At 36.7% G+C, this 16,608-nt stretch overlaps 1 protein-coding gene across 2 annotated transcripts in view; it reads left to right on the top strand.

Annotated features, from left to right (window-relative positions):
* The first annotated feature begins 7,667 nt into the window (after positions 1–7,667).
* stas (Transmembrane protein stas) overlaps positions 7,668–16,608 on the top strand; it is a 64,219-nt gene continuing 55,278 nt past the window's right edge. The window contains exons 1-2 of one of the 2 annotated variants that reach the window (XM_073976665.1): positions 7,668–8,462; positions 8,645–8,984. In XM_073976665.1, coding sequence (XP_073832766.1) covers positions 8,417–8,462; positions 8,645–8,984 — 386 coding nt within the window. In that variant the 5' untranslated portion in view covers positions 7,668–8,416. The remainder of the gene's footprint in view (positions 8,463–8,644; positions 8,985–16,608) is intronic. The other variant, XM_073976666.1, reaches the window with a different exon arrangement.

Here is a 16,608-nt window from a genome sequence, read left to right as displayed (position 1 = left end):
TTTTTAATTAAACCATGTTAAACCATGTTGGTCTGTTCCTTTACTTTTAAAAATGGTAATGCTTGGTTTACATTTACGAAATCCACTCGATTTCAACTGTCAAATCCATAGGTTAAACGTCCTGATCCTGATGAGATTTCATTTGACGTTTGAGCTATGGAATTGACAGTTGAAATCGAGTGGATTTCGTAAATGTAAACTTAGCATAACAGTGGCAAAAAATGGTAAAAGTGGTAAACTGCTCTCATATAAATTGTATGCTTTTTAAAGTAAAGGAACGCTTTGCAGGTTAAAAATGGTAAGAAATGGTAACCTCAGGCACGTAAAGGAACAGAGCAAGTGTTGAGAGTTGTAGAATTGAACTGTTTTAATATAACGCGTAATTTAAGTTGCCAATTCCTTTGAGTATCACATAAATGACGTAATACCCCGGTTACACTTAACCGGATTAACCCAGTGGGTTTGGATTTCAAATGTCAATTCCATAGCGCAAACATCAAACAAATCCTCTTAAAGTGGGTTAACCCGGCAAAAACTCTCTTCAGGCCCATACCTATATACGGACGTATACCCAGGGCGTGTGTGGTGAAAAAAGTAGAACACATGTATTCTTATGAGAACTACCGAAATACGTCGAGCGTGTAGTTTTTGTAAGTTGAAAAAGTTTAACTTTGACAGAACGCTATTGTTTGTATGTGTGTGTATTTTGTATTTTTAATACAAAAGCTCAACAAAACATGAAATACAATTCGTTGCGAAGGAAAATTATTTGTTTTACGAATGAAAACATTTAAGAAAGTTTCTTCGGATTGTGTTTTTAATCAATCTAAAGATGCAGTGAAAATGCAAGCCATTGCGAAATATCCCAGAATGAATAAATTGCATTTATTATTTAAGTAAAACCATGGAGTTAAAAAAGAATATTAAGAACATTATTATATACATAAACACAAATTATAAAATGTTTCCATTAAATTCAATCGCAATTGAGTGTATATCCTCCTTTCTCCATTTAATCCAAACGCAACTGACTTTGCTGCATCATCTTAAAGGTTTTTTATGTTGCATTCCAAGTTCAGATTTCGACATGAACTCCAATTCATTAAAAATTTCCGTCTTGTAAATTACCACAAAAATATTCGCAACTTTAGTTTGTGACCGTCCACACTAGAGACATTTCAACGAAATAATTTAGTGAAATTAGGCGTTGTTAGATCGAGTTCCATATTTGCATACTTACTAGATCTAAAAATGCCTAATTTCATTAAATTATTTTATTGAAATCGCTTTAGTATGGACCGGGACTTTTTATTTTATAACAATTTCTTAGAAATGTATACACTCTTGTTTCTTGTTTCTCTTTTGAAGAAATGATGTCGGCAGCGGCGGGTAGGGATCAACCAACTATTTTTGTTTTGTAGGGATCTCTAAAGCAACTGCTTATAAATTGTATCCAACGGAGTGCATTTTTCATAACTCCGTGTGGACTGCATCGAAGGGTGTAGTGAAAATTTGTTAACCCTTACTGTCTGTGAAAAACTGATGGACAGCTGGGAGACAGCCGACAAATGTATGCATAGCCTTTCTCGAAAAGCGTTCCTTTACACCATACTATTCATATGGGGGTAGTTTGCAACTTTCACTACTTTTGCCGGTTTTACTATTTTCAAAAGTAAAGGAACAGACCATATGTGTTAGTAAATCAGAGTTGTATTTGAAGACAAACTGTCTGGTGTAAACGCCTAGTTAATTTAAAAAAATTATCTCAATGTATAACGCATTTTACACTTGCATTTAAAACATGTGTTTTGGGAATATACGTCATTATTTGATAGATGTTTTTTGGAATTTACCACTTAACTGACACATGTTTTATAAAACATATTAGATGTAAAAAAACGTTTTTAAGCTTGGTTTACATTTACGAAATCCACTCGATTTCAACTGCTAATTCCATTGATTAAACGTCAAATGAAATCCAATGGATTTCCGATGAGTTTTCAGTGGATTTCGTAAATGTAAACTAAGCATTAGCCTGTTGAAATTATTGCTTTTTGAAGGGTTAACCTACTTTGAGCTCATTTACACGAGGAAACAATGTTCGCTTGTTCGCTCTAAAACGTGTGTTCCGTTTTGATTCTCATTCGCAAAATTGGTCAGTGTTGGGAACAAATGTAAAAATGATTGTACAACAACGTACAAAAGGCAGGTAATACAGGTATATTTTACCACATGTGTTAATACTTTTTACGGAATTTTTAATGAATGGTTATTTATATTTGGCCTGTTCCCATACTTTATAAAGTGGTAAAAGTCGTAAACGATTTTCATATAAATTGTGTGTACGGGAACGCAAAATGTGTAAAAGTGGTAAAAATTGTAAAAACTTTTTAGTTCTTTTTTTGAATATTCATGTATAATAGGTAGATAATCATTTTTGGTAACTTTATGTAAAAACGTACGTCTACCATTCAAAAGGTACGCTAGTTCATTCATCCTGGTTAATGGTGATGAGCCTGGTGTTAATGCTTTGTTTCCCAAGGGCAATGAACGTTTTCTTAAGATCGATGATTGCGAGAGACTTCTGGCTAGTAGCTAGTTATAGCTTTAGTTATATATATTATCATATATTAATTTAGTTCAATTGGTTCCTTTATATTTTTTCTTTAATTCTGGTTTGCCATAATGATCATTGAGTAGTTCTCAATAATTTTTCTTGAGGATATGTTTTTTTTTAGATTGTTTCTCTTTGCCCCCTTTTTATGCATCTTTACGCGTGTTTTGATCTTTATTTAAATCTTTATTTCATAATGATCTCATTTTCTTCAGTTAGGTTCCCCAGCAACATATTTTGGTTATATTTTAATGACAGCAAATAACGATCTTGGTCCTATTGTTGGTAATTCAACCTTAATCAAAAACAAATTGAACCAATACTCTGGTTATTTGACTTTCGCTCATATCAACTGTCAAAGCTTGCGACCTTCAAATTACAACTTTACTCTAATGCCAAGTTTACACTTGCGCTCCAAAATCCACTGGATTTTACGAAATCCTGAAATACACCCCGGTGTTTATACTTATTTTTTTGGTGATTTCAAACATATCACAATTATCAAGGTAGATGCATATGCGCAGCTGATCGAACATGAATTTTCAAAACAAGTTGTTGTATATTTAATTAGTCATCAAAAATATACGACAATATAGAACTTTACAACTTTATTTCGAAAATTACCGTAAAATTATCTATATCGTATTAATTGTGTATAGTACTAACAAATAAAAAATTATTTTATCGTTGAGACCAAGGCGAATTTAACAAGGTGATCCAATAGTTGACGTTAGGTTGTAGTCTTCATTTGCTGTAAATTTTTTTTGCGCGAAATATCCACAAAAGTTAGAAGAAAACGTTAAAATATTATTCGCGAAGCTTAAACAAAGATGATGTACACAGATATTTTTTATAGAAGCGAAATATTTGTTATTTATTTTTGATTAAAAATATGTTTTGACAGCAAATGAAGACATAGGTTGCTATTATTGTGTCACCTTCTTTCTTACACCATGGTTGAGACATTATAATAATTAATTTTGATAGATAAAATTTGTGCTCAGAACCTGCAAAATATTATTATTTGTAGTAGTTTGCCCGTTCAGTGCTAAAAATGATTTCCCGTACTCCGAAATCTAGCAAGACTTACACTTCTCTTTAAACAATAACAGCGCCGAATAACACTCTCTTCTTCTATTTTCTGCCATACAATTTTGGCCTATTAGAAACTAGTAGCATGTTCGTTGGCATCTAACTACGATAGCTGATACGTTGATTTTGACATTTCTGCTGGAGTTTTTGCAATTTCCGTCATTTTTCCGTTCCCGTCTTTTTTAAGCAATTTGTATGGGGAAGCAATTTATGAAAATTCGCTCTTTTTTCTAACATAACCACTAAAAAGTACGGGAACACAATGAAAAACAGCATTACAAATTTTGATAATAACATTTTTTGTTGCAGCAACTGACAATCTACCTTGTTTATTGTGATACGTGAAAAGTGTTGTAACTTTTGGTACTTTTTCAGGCAAAAGCAGGGTTGTATAACATGTGTACTGTGATTTCGATGTTGATTTCGCTGAAATCACGAAATGAGATGATTTCATTTTTGTATGCGAAATCATGATAATTTTTGCTTGATTCCGCGCGAAATCACGAAACGCCTTCGAAATCACGAAAAGACGCCGAATGTAGACCAAACATAAGTGAGCTTAAGAGCATTATTTGTAATAGTGGTTTGGGACTGTTCGCCGTTTCCGAGACTTGGTTGAAATCTTACGTTTCATCGAAATCTGTTGCTATTCCTGGCTATTCATTTGTACGCAATGACCGTCCGAGTGCTAGGGGAGGAGGTGTTGGAATTTACGTACTAAATGGCATTAAAAATAAGGTTGTTTTTCGTTCATCAAATCCTGGTGTTTGCGAGTCCCTTTTCATTGAACTTATTTTAGGCGTAAGAAAAATACTTTTTGGTGTGGTTTATTTGCCACACGGCAATATCTCATGCTTTGAGGAAGTGCATGAAGACATCTTATCGAGGTACAATACTATAGTTGCAGTTGGAGACTTTAACTGCAACTTGTTTGACATTTCCAAGTCGTCCCAAATGCTGAATGCTTGCCTACGTCTTGGTCTTTCAGTTAGTCATAACTCTCGTCCTACACATTTTAATTTTGCTACAAACTCTGTTTCACTAATAGATTTTTTTGTTTATAGTAATTCATGCTCTCTTATATTCTCGGATCAAGTCCAATGCCCCTCTATCTCGCACCATGCTTTAATATTTGGTGCCATTGACATAAACATTTCTAATTCAGAACAATTTTTCGAGTTCCGTGACTTTAAGAATATCAATTGGGAAACTTTGCACGAATATCTTGTGGGAGTAGACTTTAGCAGTTTTTATGGCTCGACTAATGTCGATATGCAGCTTTCATTTCTCGATTCGCTTATTGCAAATCTCTTTTCATTCGTTCCCATTGTGAGAAAGCGAGTAATTACGTCAGCGGAGCCGTGGTTAAATAGTAGATCTATAACACTATCAAAATCTTTACGAGATATGGCATACAATAATTGTTTAAGATATCCTACGCAGCAAAATAGAGCAGTATATTGTACCCTTAGAAACAGAGCTAAGTCAGTTCTTAAAAATGAACGTAGGAAATACTACACAAAATGTTTTAGTGTACTTGACGCAACACAGGTCTGGAGACAGCTTCGTGCTGGTGGTGTCGTTGGTAGTGACAATAACCCCGCAATGGATTTTGACGTCAATGTTCTAAATGCTTATTTTACTGAGAACCATAGTGTTTGTAATGCGTATGCTGATTTGCCCGATGCTAACGGACTAGGTTATACCTTTTCCTTTAATTGCGTTTTCGAGATTGGTGTTTTTAGAGCATTTAGGCGAGTTAAATCGCAATCAGTGGGTGTAGATGGTATACCTGTTAAATTTTTAAAGCTTATTTACCCATACATATCTAAACAATTTACACATTTTTTTAACACAATGTTCACCACTTCAGTCTTTCCACAAGCATGGAAGGTTTCAAAGGTTGTTCCTATCCCAAAAGCTAAGGATATATATGCTATGGATAACTTGAGGCCTATTAGTATTCTGCCGGCACTTTCTAAAGTAGCTGAGCACCTCATACGAGAGCAAATTCAGGCATTTATTGATGACCATAAACTTATCTATAATTATCAATATGGCTTCAGGCGTGGACTTAGTACCACCTCTCTGTTAGTAGATTTAACGGATCTGATTAGGGAGACTGTTGATGGAGGTGAGAGTAATGTTCTTGTTGCCCTTGATTTGTCCAAGGCGTTTGATTGTGTAGACCATTCGAGGTTAATTGAGAAGCTACGCTGTAACTATGCGTTTGATAGCACTTCTTGTAAGTTAATTTGTTCCTATTTGTCAGGACGTTCTCAGTACGTTTCCCTTAACGGTGTTATTTCCAGCAGATGTAATATTTATGGTGGGGTACCTCAAGGTTCCATTTTAGGCCCCCTTCTTTTCATTTTATACCTCAATGACATTGGTAGTTCTTTATGTAATAGCAGTTGTCGTCCATTCTTGTATGCTGATGACATACATTTACTGTTTAAAGGTAAATACAGCGCTCAGTTGGAGCATGATATTAATACTACCTTGTGCTCTATATCACGTTGGTTAGGTAACAATAATTTGGTAGTGGATGTTTCTAAAACCAAAGCTATAGTTCTGGGTCCCTTATGTCGCCTGAATAATGGTATTAATATACAACTTAATGGAATGTTGATTGAGTTTGTTGATCATTTAAAATGTTTAGGAGTTATACTCGACACAAAACTTGATTTTTCAGCGCATATAGACGCGTTATACCCTAGAGTAGTTAATATTCTCCGGAAATTGTATTCTACTGAATTGTATTTGCCTCTCTTTGTCAAGAAAAATCTTGCTTATTCTATGTTAATATCTATCATTTCTTATGGCATAGAAGTTATATCGGGTACAACGCATGAACATTTTGGAAAAGTAGAAAAGCTGTTCAATATGATTGTAAGATATGTTTATAACATGCGCCGATATGACCATATTTCGGAGCAGGCAATGATTTTCCTAGGAGTCCCGTTTAATACTTTTGTTCAGCAACGAGTTGTTTCATTTCTTTATAAATCGGTAATTTTTGAACTTCCCGGTCTCCTGCGAGATCGGCTTGCTTTCTCTAGATCTACTAGAAACACACAACTTACATTTCCACGTTTTTCAACATCATTATACGAAAGATCTTTTATTGTTCGCTCTCTTCGTTTATGGAATCATCTTCCTGCAGAGCTACGAAAGTTTTCGTTTTCCAGAAGTATATTTCGACAAAGGTTTGAAAGCTTTGCAGTTAATAATACGGTGGGCTGATGTAATATTATTGTCACGAATATAACTTGTCATTTGTTTTGTAGAGTCTACTGTATTGGAATTCTGGTGCATTGATTCATTTTGTTATTACCAACAATAGGTATATATTAACTCTTTTTTTATTTTGGCTGGGGAGCCTTATTCATGCCTTGTAGTTTTTTAGCGCTCACACATATGTACATTTAATTATACTTATAGTTATAAGATTTGAATTGTAATATTTTAAGATACATTTCCTGATTCGAAGACCACATTTGTAGTTATTGCATGTTGTGATATTAATAGGCCAAATGGCTTCTTCGCAACAACAAAATAAATAAATAAATAAATAAAAATAAACAGCGCAACCCTGAAAATGCAATTACGAATGTGAATCAAAACGGAACACACGTTTTAGAGCGAACATTGTTTCCTCGTGTAAATGAGCTCCATGGTACAAATACACAGGTAGCCGCATCGGCAATAGTTGGTAACATAAGATGTCAAAATTTGACATCAATTCAATGCAATTGACACATTATGTTACCATCAGCTGGCATGATAATGCTACCTGTATTATTGTACCATGATGAGCTCTTTCTGAGGATTTATTGAACGACATTTTAAATCAGGTTATATGTAAACGTACTATAATAATCGATTTTTATTTTTATCAAAAAGGAAAAGAAATCGTCTTCTATTCGATTTTCAAATAACAACGATCTATGTATCCCTTATTCCGAGTGTCATTCTCTTTGCTCAGTTCTCCTGAAATTTTTTTTGCGTAGGGTCGGTTGTGTGTTGTTCGGATAAATTTTGCAAGAAAAAAATCAACTATAAACAAAAACAACAATATTAAAAACATAATTATTTCGCAACTAAAAAATATATATGTACCTATTTCCTCAAGAAATAATTGTGAAAAAACAAATAGTTGATTTTTAAGTTGTGCCCTTCGCTGCTTATTTAGATCGGGGTAAAGAAAGAAATCACGCGAGAACAAAGCAAAAAAAAAAAATAATAATAGTTGTTGTAGTCATCCAATGTAATCGTGTAAATAACAACAACAAAGTAAATGAAATTAAAGAATAGCGAAAATAAAAAATAACAACAACTATTAGCAATAAATAAAATTGTTATTGATTGTGTTTTTATATATCCCTTTAAAAAATACGAAAACAAAGCCAATGGAAAAATTATTAAAATTACTAATAACCAATTGAAATTAGTGCTGTTGTGAAAAAAAGAATCTTTTATGTCGTCTGTCTGTCGTACACGGAAGTTAGAATTTTTATTTCAAAACAAAAGATAAAAGCAAACTTCGACAATTCTCTCGGTTGTGTATACTGTGTTTGTTGGAGTGTGTGTCAGTGTTGGAGCAGTTTTATTTATTGCCATTAATTGCAAAGTAATTTTTGTTGATTGTTACACACAAAGAAGTGGAACAAGAAAATAACTAAAAGATTGCTGTATTTCATCCAAACAATGGACTTTGAGACAACACCTTTATTGGCTGAAACTGGAGGAATAGGTAAATTAATATCTTGACAATCAATTAATTTCAATTAACAACAAACAGCTTAAATTTATCAATTTCACTCTCTCTTTCGTCTTTTGTTGACTCTGGTGCTTCCATTGATGTAATCTAATGGGATTCTCTCCTAATTTACAACGTTTGTTTATGATGTCTTGCCGTTGCTTGCTTGCCCACAGAAGTGTCAGAAAAAGAACTAAAGTGTGGTTTTAAATCCTCCCTGGAAACAACGACATCTTCATCAGCTACCATGACCCCCTCTGCTCAATTGGCAAGTGCACAACCAAAGCAACAACTCCAACTAAAGGATGACAAAATGACAAATAATAAAAATAATGAAACCAACAGCAGCAGCACAACGGCATCTTTGGCCTCAACAACAACTGCAACTCTTAAAAAGCAAATGTCGGCAGCAGAACGTTCAGCTACGAAAAAATCCCTTTTCATTTTAGCTGGAATCTTTGTAACGTCATTGGCTGCAATGTTTTACGTCTATATGATATTCCCAGAACTAAATGAGTAAGTATTCCAATCCATCCATTCAACCATCCACCTACAACAAAACAAACAGAGAAACAGCACATAACAACAAAGAGTTGGAGATAAGTATAAATTTGTATATGGAATATGGGGAAGTGGGGAATTTTGTTTGCTAAAATAACTTCTTTGTTCTGTGTGTTAAATAGGGCGGACACCAAGTATAGAATGAACATGAACATGTGCAGTCAGTCAATTATCAAACAAACAAAGATGGTTTTCATGTTTTGTAATGAATGGTAAATAATATGACCATATGGAACTAATGTAAAGTTTACACAAATATGTAAATAAGTAGAGAAGTATGTAATGGGAGAGAAGACAAACGTGAAATTTGTACTTCAATGACATTGAATTAGGGTAAGTTAGTATATATGATTGTGTCGTGGCAAAACAATATTTATAGAATATTTTTCTTTCGCATGTGGGGCTCTTCGTAAGGAGGCGCCATTTATTGACAACCACCCTTGAAGTATGAATAATTTAAGTCCAAGGTTCGATAAACCATTGATTTGATATATTTTTGTGAGTAGTCAATGTTGAGTGGATATTTTTGGGCACAACAAACGATGTAAACTTTTATAAGCATCCAAAGACATCAACACAAGTCTATCCAACGGCAGCGGGATCTTTCAAACCGCATGGACCCGAAACCATAGTGTTTCGGCCAGCAGCTGTCAACCCAGCATCAAACCTATGCTTCTACGTACGTTTCTATGTTGCTAAAACAACACAAGTGGAACTTGTTGAAGTGAAACTGGAGTCGATGATATGAAACGGTGTTTGTAATAGGAACCACAAGAAATACCAGCAATACTTTTAAAACAATCCAAGCCCTGGCCTTATATTGCATATACGAGCAGTAATTATTTTTAAACTCTCGAGGAAGAGGTATCAGAATGAAAAGGCGAAAAATTTTCGGGCAACTTAGACAATCTAATCAGGATCACAAGGACTATCTGTTTATTCATACGTCCCAATAAATAGACTTACAAGGACTTACAAAGGAATACATTTAAGCTTTGGGGGGAATATAAAGGTATACAAAATTCGAACAATTCGGTTATTCCTTTCAAGAGTTATCGTGAGTCTCAGCTTTTGGGTAATTTTACTTAGGAATCACCGACGTAGTATGAAATTCATACCCACACTTTTTCGAGCCAAATCTGTTACTCCCATGAAAAATGATCGTGCACAGACAGACTGACAAACGAAAAGACACAGTTAGATCGACTCAAATTTTCTGAAGCGGGGTCTAAAGCATTGTTTCGAAGAGGCACTCTTTTCTATACTTGACCCATAAGCTAAACAAGTGTATACACACTTTGATACGATCAAAAATATACTTATTCGAAATGATGGGCGTTGGGCGAAATCCGTTTCAGATAATTATGAGTAGAGTTGGTCCAAAATTTGCAAGTCGTTGTTGTTTTAGTAACATTGTTTATACCCTCAGCATTTATGCTAACGAGGGTATATACACTTTCATACGGGCAAAATGTGCCTTATCGAAATAATGATTTTAGACCCCAAGTATGTTTGGACGAAATGTGTTTCAGATAATTTGGAGTCGATTTAGCAATGTCCGTCCGTCTGTCTGGCTGGTGCGTACGAACCGATTTGGTCCAAAATTTGGCTTTCGTAATATTTTGTCCAAACTTACTTTATGTTCGAAGATGGGTTATTTCGGTCCACTCCTTCCGGTACCTCCCCCATAAAAGTTCGAAAATGTTCGGAAAATTTATCCGTACGATAACTCTTGAAGGGAGTAAAGGATTTGGTCCATACTTTACAAATCGTGAAATGTCTACCAGACTTAGATAAGGTTCGACTATCGACTATATTTGTCCACTCCTTCGGATATCTTCCACACAAATTTTTGAATAAATTCACTTTAAGACCTGTTCTCGAATCACTCTGATTTTTGTTGAAGCAACTTGCGTTCGCAGCATCAATTACGACAGTAAAAGTTATTTCAGGGGCAAGTCCATACTTCTTTAGAAAACAGCCCGAAAGTTGTAAAAAGCCCCAAATGCACCATATGTAGTGACTGGAGAGCTCGAACAGAATACTACGTTCGTCCACACTTTGGATATCGTAATATTTCTTCGAATATTAGATGAAATTATTATAGGTCCACTCCTTCCGGTACATCCCCCACAAAAGTTCGAAAATATTCGCTAAAATTGGACGCGCGATATCTCATAAACGTAGCACCCGATTTGGTCTCTAAATATTGTCGAAACTGAGTTTATATTCATTTTGTGTGGTTAAGGGTCTGTTTGAGGATCCTTCCTGTTTATAGCGATATTATGTTTTTGTAGGCTAGTATGGTAAAAAACCCATCTATTGATATTCCCGCAAATTTTTGCGATTTAATCCTATCCATATTTTTGTCGGAATCCATGCTGATGATCGGCAACTTGATAGCTATTTCTGATACTGGGGAGGAGCAAGGCCTCAAGTGTCTTTGCTACGGGCGACAAAAGCGAAATCGGCCTGTACGATTCACTTTTGCTGGCATCCTTGCCGGGATTCCGTAGTGGGACCACCCTGCCCATTTTCGGGCACAATGTGGGTGGATAGCGACAAGTTGAGAACTTTAGTGAGATACTCCACTCCCGGCTCATCCAACTGCTTCAGCATTACCATGTAGATTCCATCAGGGACCAACGCTTTGGATGATTTAGCATTCCTGATGGCATTGGCAACATCATCCATTGTAAACTGTGGTGGTTCCTCCTCGGCAGGAAGAGATCTGATGCGATGTAATACTCTTCTCTTCGCCCTGTCACTCTCGGGGTGCTCGACAAACTGTCGATTGAAATAACTTGCGCACCACTTCGGGTCAGTCAACGTAACGTCGCCAATCGTGACTGAGGTCCTATCTTCCCTTCTTCCAGGGTTCGAGAGTGACTTAACCGTTGCCCACAATTTACCTTTACCGGCTCCAATGTTGCAACTTTTCAGATGATTTAACCACTTGTTGCGCTTGTGCTCGCCGACCAGCCTTTTAACTTCCAGTATCAGCTCCCTGACTCTGGGGTCATTGGGGTTGATACGACGAAGCTCATCACGCTCATTTGCTAATCCCGTCGCCTCTGCTGGGAAATTTGGTCTTACTTCGGGTATTCGACCAGCAGGGATATGGCGAGTGGCTGCAGCAGTGATGATGTCCCGGAACGTTCTTTCCCCTACCCGAACATCAGAAGGATTGGGCAGCTATCTGAAGCGGTGTTTGGTGAACTCTCTGAAACTCGGCCAATCAGCTTTTTTATGATTGACGAACGTGCGGCGTTCAGAGGTGATGAAGTCGGGTGGTCTGCTAATGGAGACAATTATGGGGAGATGGTCTGATCCAAGGGAAATGACGGGTTGCCAGGTAACGTCATTTGTCAGACCAGGTGACACGATGGTTATGTCAGGCGAACTGTGACACTCTCCTCTAATTCTGGTAGGGGCGTCCTCATTGACCGTGCAAAACGTAGAGCTATCAATCTGCTCAGCCAGCGCTGTACCTCTCTGGTCGTTTCCGAGGGCCGAATGCCACATCTCATGATGCGCATTAAAATCCCCCAGGACCAGACGATTATGACCTTGCAAGAGCGGGCTAATGTCAGGCCTATAATCATGGATACAGCTATTTCTCGGCGGGATGTATACATTCAGCAACTCTATCTCGGCAGCTCCGCACCTGACTGCTACCCCCATACATTCCATGTATGGGTCATTAGAGACAGGCTCAAGCGAGATAGGTCTGTATTGGACAGACTGGTGCGATCTTTCCTCAGAACATTGTAACCATCACAATGCTCTAAGCTGTGGTTGCTGTTCAGCTTGGTTTCCTGCACCGCCGCGACCTCGGCACAGAAAATCTACTATCTCCTCGATCTTACCTCGGAGTCCATTGCAATTCAATTGCAAAAAGGCTGCATTTTCGGGGATTGGGACAACAACAGCTGGTGTTAAAGGCTGCGTGTGCGGTTGTTGTCGAGGGGACTGCGGGGGAGTTTCGTAATCAGACGACGAGGGAGTCTCGTAATCGGACGACGACTCACTGGGGACTGTGTTCACACATCATGCAGCAACATACTCCCTGTAGTAGTCCCTCACGTGGACGAGTCCAGAGCAACCCCTTAGATGCGCCCACTCCTGACATCTATTGCATCTCACCGAAGGTTGGATGTGGGTGAAGATGCGGATGTGACAAACTGAGCACAGATATATTGGTCCTGGGTTTTCCTCCGTCCCGGCTCGAACCAATAAAATTCGGAGCAGGCATTCCGGGATATGATGCTCCCAATACAGAAAAACGAAACAAATACGAACATGTACACACTGAGGTGGCAGCCGCTGGCCGGAACATTGGTTTTGTGTTGGTCCGTGTCAATCCGGTACGTAAAACCCGCTGCCGTGGGATTGATGGTTCTTTTGTGTGGTCTGTTACTGTTTAGTCCTTCCGTAATCCTGGTCGTGACCTCACTGAGGGCTGTTGTCGTGCTTCTTCCGGTTCAGAAGCCATGTTGGTGGTCGGCCAGATGGAACTGCTCAGTGAAGTACGGTAGGAGGATGGGCTCAAGGATCTTCACGACCGGGGATAGGAGGGTGATGGACCGGTATGAGTTTCCTAAGTGCGAGGGTTTACCCGGTTTAGGGACTGGGAAGCTGCACTTGTTGTTGGGCTTGGTTTCCTGCACCGCCGCAACCATGATATTCTTCCGACTCATGAAGTCCACAGTTTCCTCGATCTTACCTCGGACTTCATTGCAATCAAATTGCAAAAAGGATGAATTTTCAGTGATTGGAACAACAACGGGATTGATGGCAAAATTATTGGTGGTCATGATGACTATCAAATAGTCCAGGTAAAATGGCATGCATATACAGCTGCGACAAAAATAATAGCACCACCTCCTAAAAAAATGGTTTTGAGGCATTTTTATTTTCATGTGCAAATTTTGCTGACCGTTTCAACCAATAAAACACAAAAAAAAGGAATGAATGACTCACAAATAAATTCAGTTCCAAGATGAACTATGTCGGACCATCCCTTGAGTTGTCTCTTCCGCAAAAGTTCAACACTATGACTTTTTAATCCTGTCTAGGCCACTTCTTGCATTGTGTTGAAATTTCAATAGTGGGTACTCTTCGCTGTCATCACTATAACACTATGATTTTTGATAAGGGAAGCCAATACTGTGCTCAATGTTTCCGAAAACCAAAATATGTAGATATTTATGTAGGTTTACTCCTTCATACAGCTTCGAAATAATGTTTTTGTGGTGGTCCTTGTTGTAACACTATAATATTATTTTCCATAATTCTCGCGATAATGTTCCGAATGGTTAAAAACCCCGTCCGAGTGGTATTTCTACATGGATTACGTTTTCTTACCTATTTCTTATTTCCATAGCCTATTTACCACTCTTGCTATTGCTTTTAAGTACAGTCATAGGGTGAAGGAATGGAGCTTTCGCCAAATCGACTGATTTATTATATTCTACACCACCCTGTGGTAAGGGTATTATGTGTTAGTGCATTTGTATGTAACATGCCTAAGGAAAAGAGATAGACCCATAGTTACTTCTAGGGATATGCATAGAATCACTTTCTGAGTCGATTTATGCATGTCCGTCCGTTCGCAACGTACAGGTCGCATTTATTGTTCGATTTGGCTGAAAATTGAGGAACATAATTTTTTTAGCCTAATGAAGAACGCTGTTGCTTTTGGTGAAAATCGGTTCAGATTTGGATATAGCTCCCATATATATTTTCGGCCGATTTGAGGTATTTGATGCACCAAACACGCTGTATCTGTCCAATTTTGATAAAATTTGGAATGTGTGACGGTGTTTGGTCTTGAAATATATGTGTCAAATTATATCATAATCTGTTCACATTTGGATTTAGCTACCATATATATTTTACCTATTCACAGTGGTGTAGGATATCATATAGTCGGCCCCGCCCGACTTTGATCCTTTCCTTACTGGTTTTTACTTGTTTTTCTTCGCATTGTGTTGCATCAATTGCAATAACAACGCGGAATTAGCCTTATCACAGGCTTATTGTCCAGGTAATATTCCATTCAGTAAACCAACCATGTTTTGACATAATTTTGTGTTTTTATTTTTAATTGTGTCTGTTCTGTTTTTTTTTAACTCCTCACATGGAGAACATTGTATTTCCAGTTACGTGTCAGTGATTTAATGATGTCTGTTGAATTGTTTATTTATTTCGTTTAGAAATGGCGTGACGGGTATACCTACCTGTACCTACCCGTCGATCTCGGTACATCTCCGTTTGTATGTGTGTATTCAACCAATCAGATGAAACAACGTTTAAACAACTGATTTGGTTACGTTCATTATTGTTATTGTTTTTCACACGTCAGTAAAAATGAATGATATATTTTGTGTTTAATTTATTTTTATATTTTTTGCCCAAGCAAAAGTGCTAAAACCGCAGCGTGGAGGAGATATTGGATACTTAGCCATTTCAATTGTATTTAAAATTTATTTTAATGGGGTCATTATTATATACGGATCATAGGTTTCAAAGTTATGTGACTGTTCAAGGCCACAGTGCAACACTTCACTGTTATATTTGAAAAAATTTGGAAATTAATTTTTAGGTTATGATTGATTTTAAATTTATAAAAATAATAATTAAATAGAATAGTTTTTATTTAGAAAACAATTTGAATTATGACCACTCCAGGGAATGGTAGGAATGCTAAATTACTTTACAATTCTATTTTAGTGATATTCCTTTCAAATGCCTTACAATTATTATTGACTGATGTAACGTAGCTGCGAAAAGATATACCTACCACTCTGTTTACAAATGAAGTTTGTGTGTTTTTTTTTAATATTTTCTCAACCATATTTTAAACATTTTACAATATGCAAATTTCTTTGAAATAAACAACTGTTACCAGGGGAACGAGTTTTTCTGTTTTCTTTAAATTTATTTCAAAAAAAATAATAATAAAAGTTCGCAACCGGCCAAATGTGCGTCTCTCTATGTGTCTTCATCTGCGTTTAGCATATTTCGAAAGTAATTTCAAAGTGTTATGTCATTGACCTTTACGTCTTGAATTTATGAATTTTTATGATGCCGTTTTTTGGGATGACGACTTGACGATTTTAATGAATGAATGAATGAATCATGTGAAAAATAGTTTTGAGATTCCCCCATGGCATTGGTTGGCATATTGAGAGGAAACCCCCCATAGTCGAAATATTTGTTTATGTTTTGAAGACTAAACTAGATATTGAAAATAAATAAAAACACGTAACCAAAGCAAGTTAAATAAAACACTGTAAAAATGTGTTAGTCGAAGGTATGCCTGAACTAAAAACAATTACAGGATTGGTAGATACCAATTTGAATAATTGTAGAAACCCTTTTTAATCACAACAATGAACTGGTAAAGTTCTTTCATCGATTGGACCATAAATACGGCCTACACAAATTACTCTGGAAGAAAAGGTCGCTCAAGTGGCACAAGTTAATGTTAACCGATCACCATACAATTTCATAAACATATAAGGTTTTTGGATTAAATGCAAAATATTTGAAAGGCCCCAATGTTCATAGCAGA

The sequence above is a fragment of the Musca autumnalis genome, unplaced genomic scaffold (genome assembly GCF_047663935.1).
Source record: "Musca autumnalis isolate F117 unplaced genomic scaffold, ASM4766393v1 scaffold_3, whole genome shotgun sequence".
Taxonomy (NCBI): domain Eukaryota; kingdom Metazoa; phylum Arthropoda; class Insecta; order Diptera; family Muscidae; genus Musca; species Musca autumnalis.
This window is presented reverse-complemented; position numbering and strand designations above follow the sequence as displayed.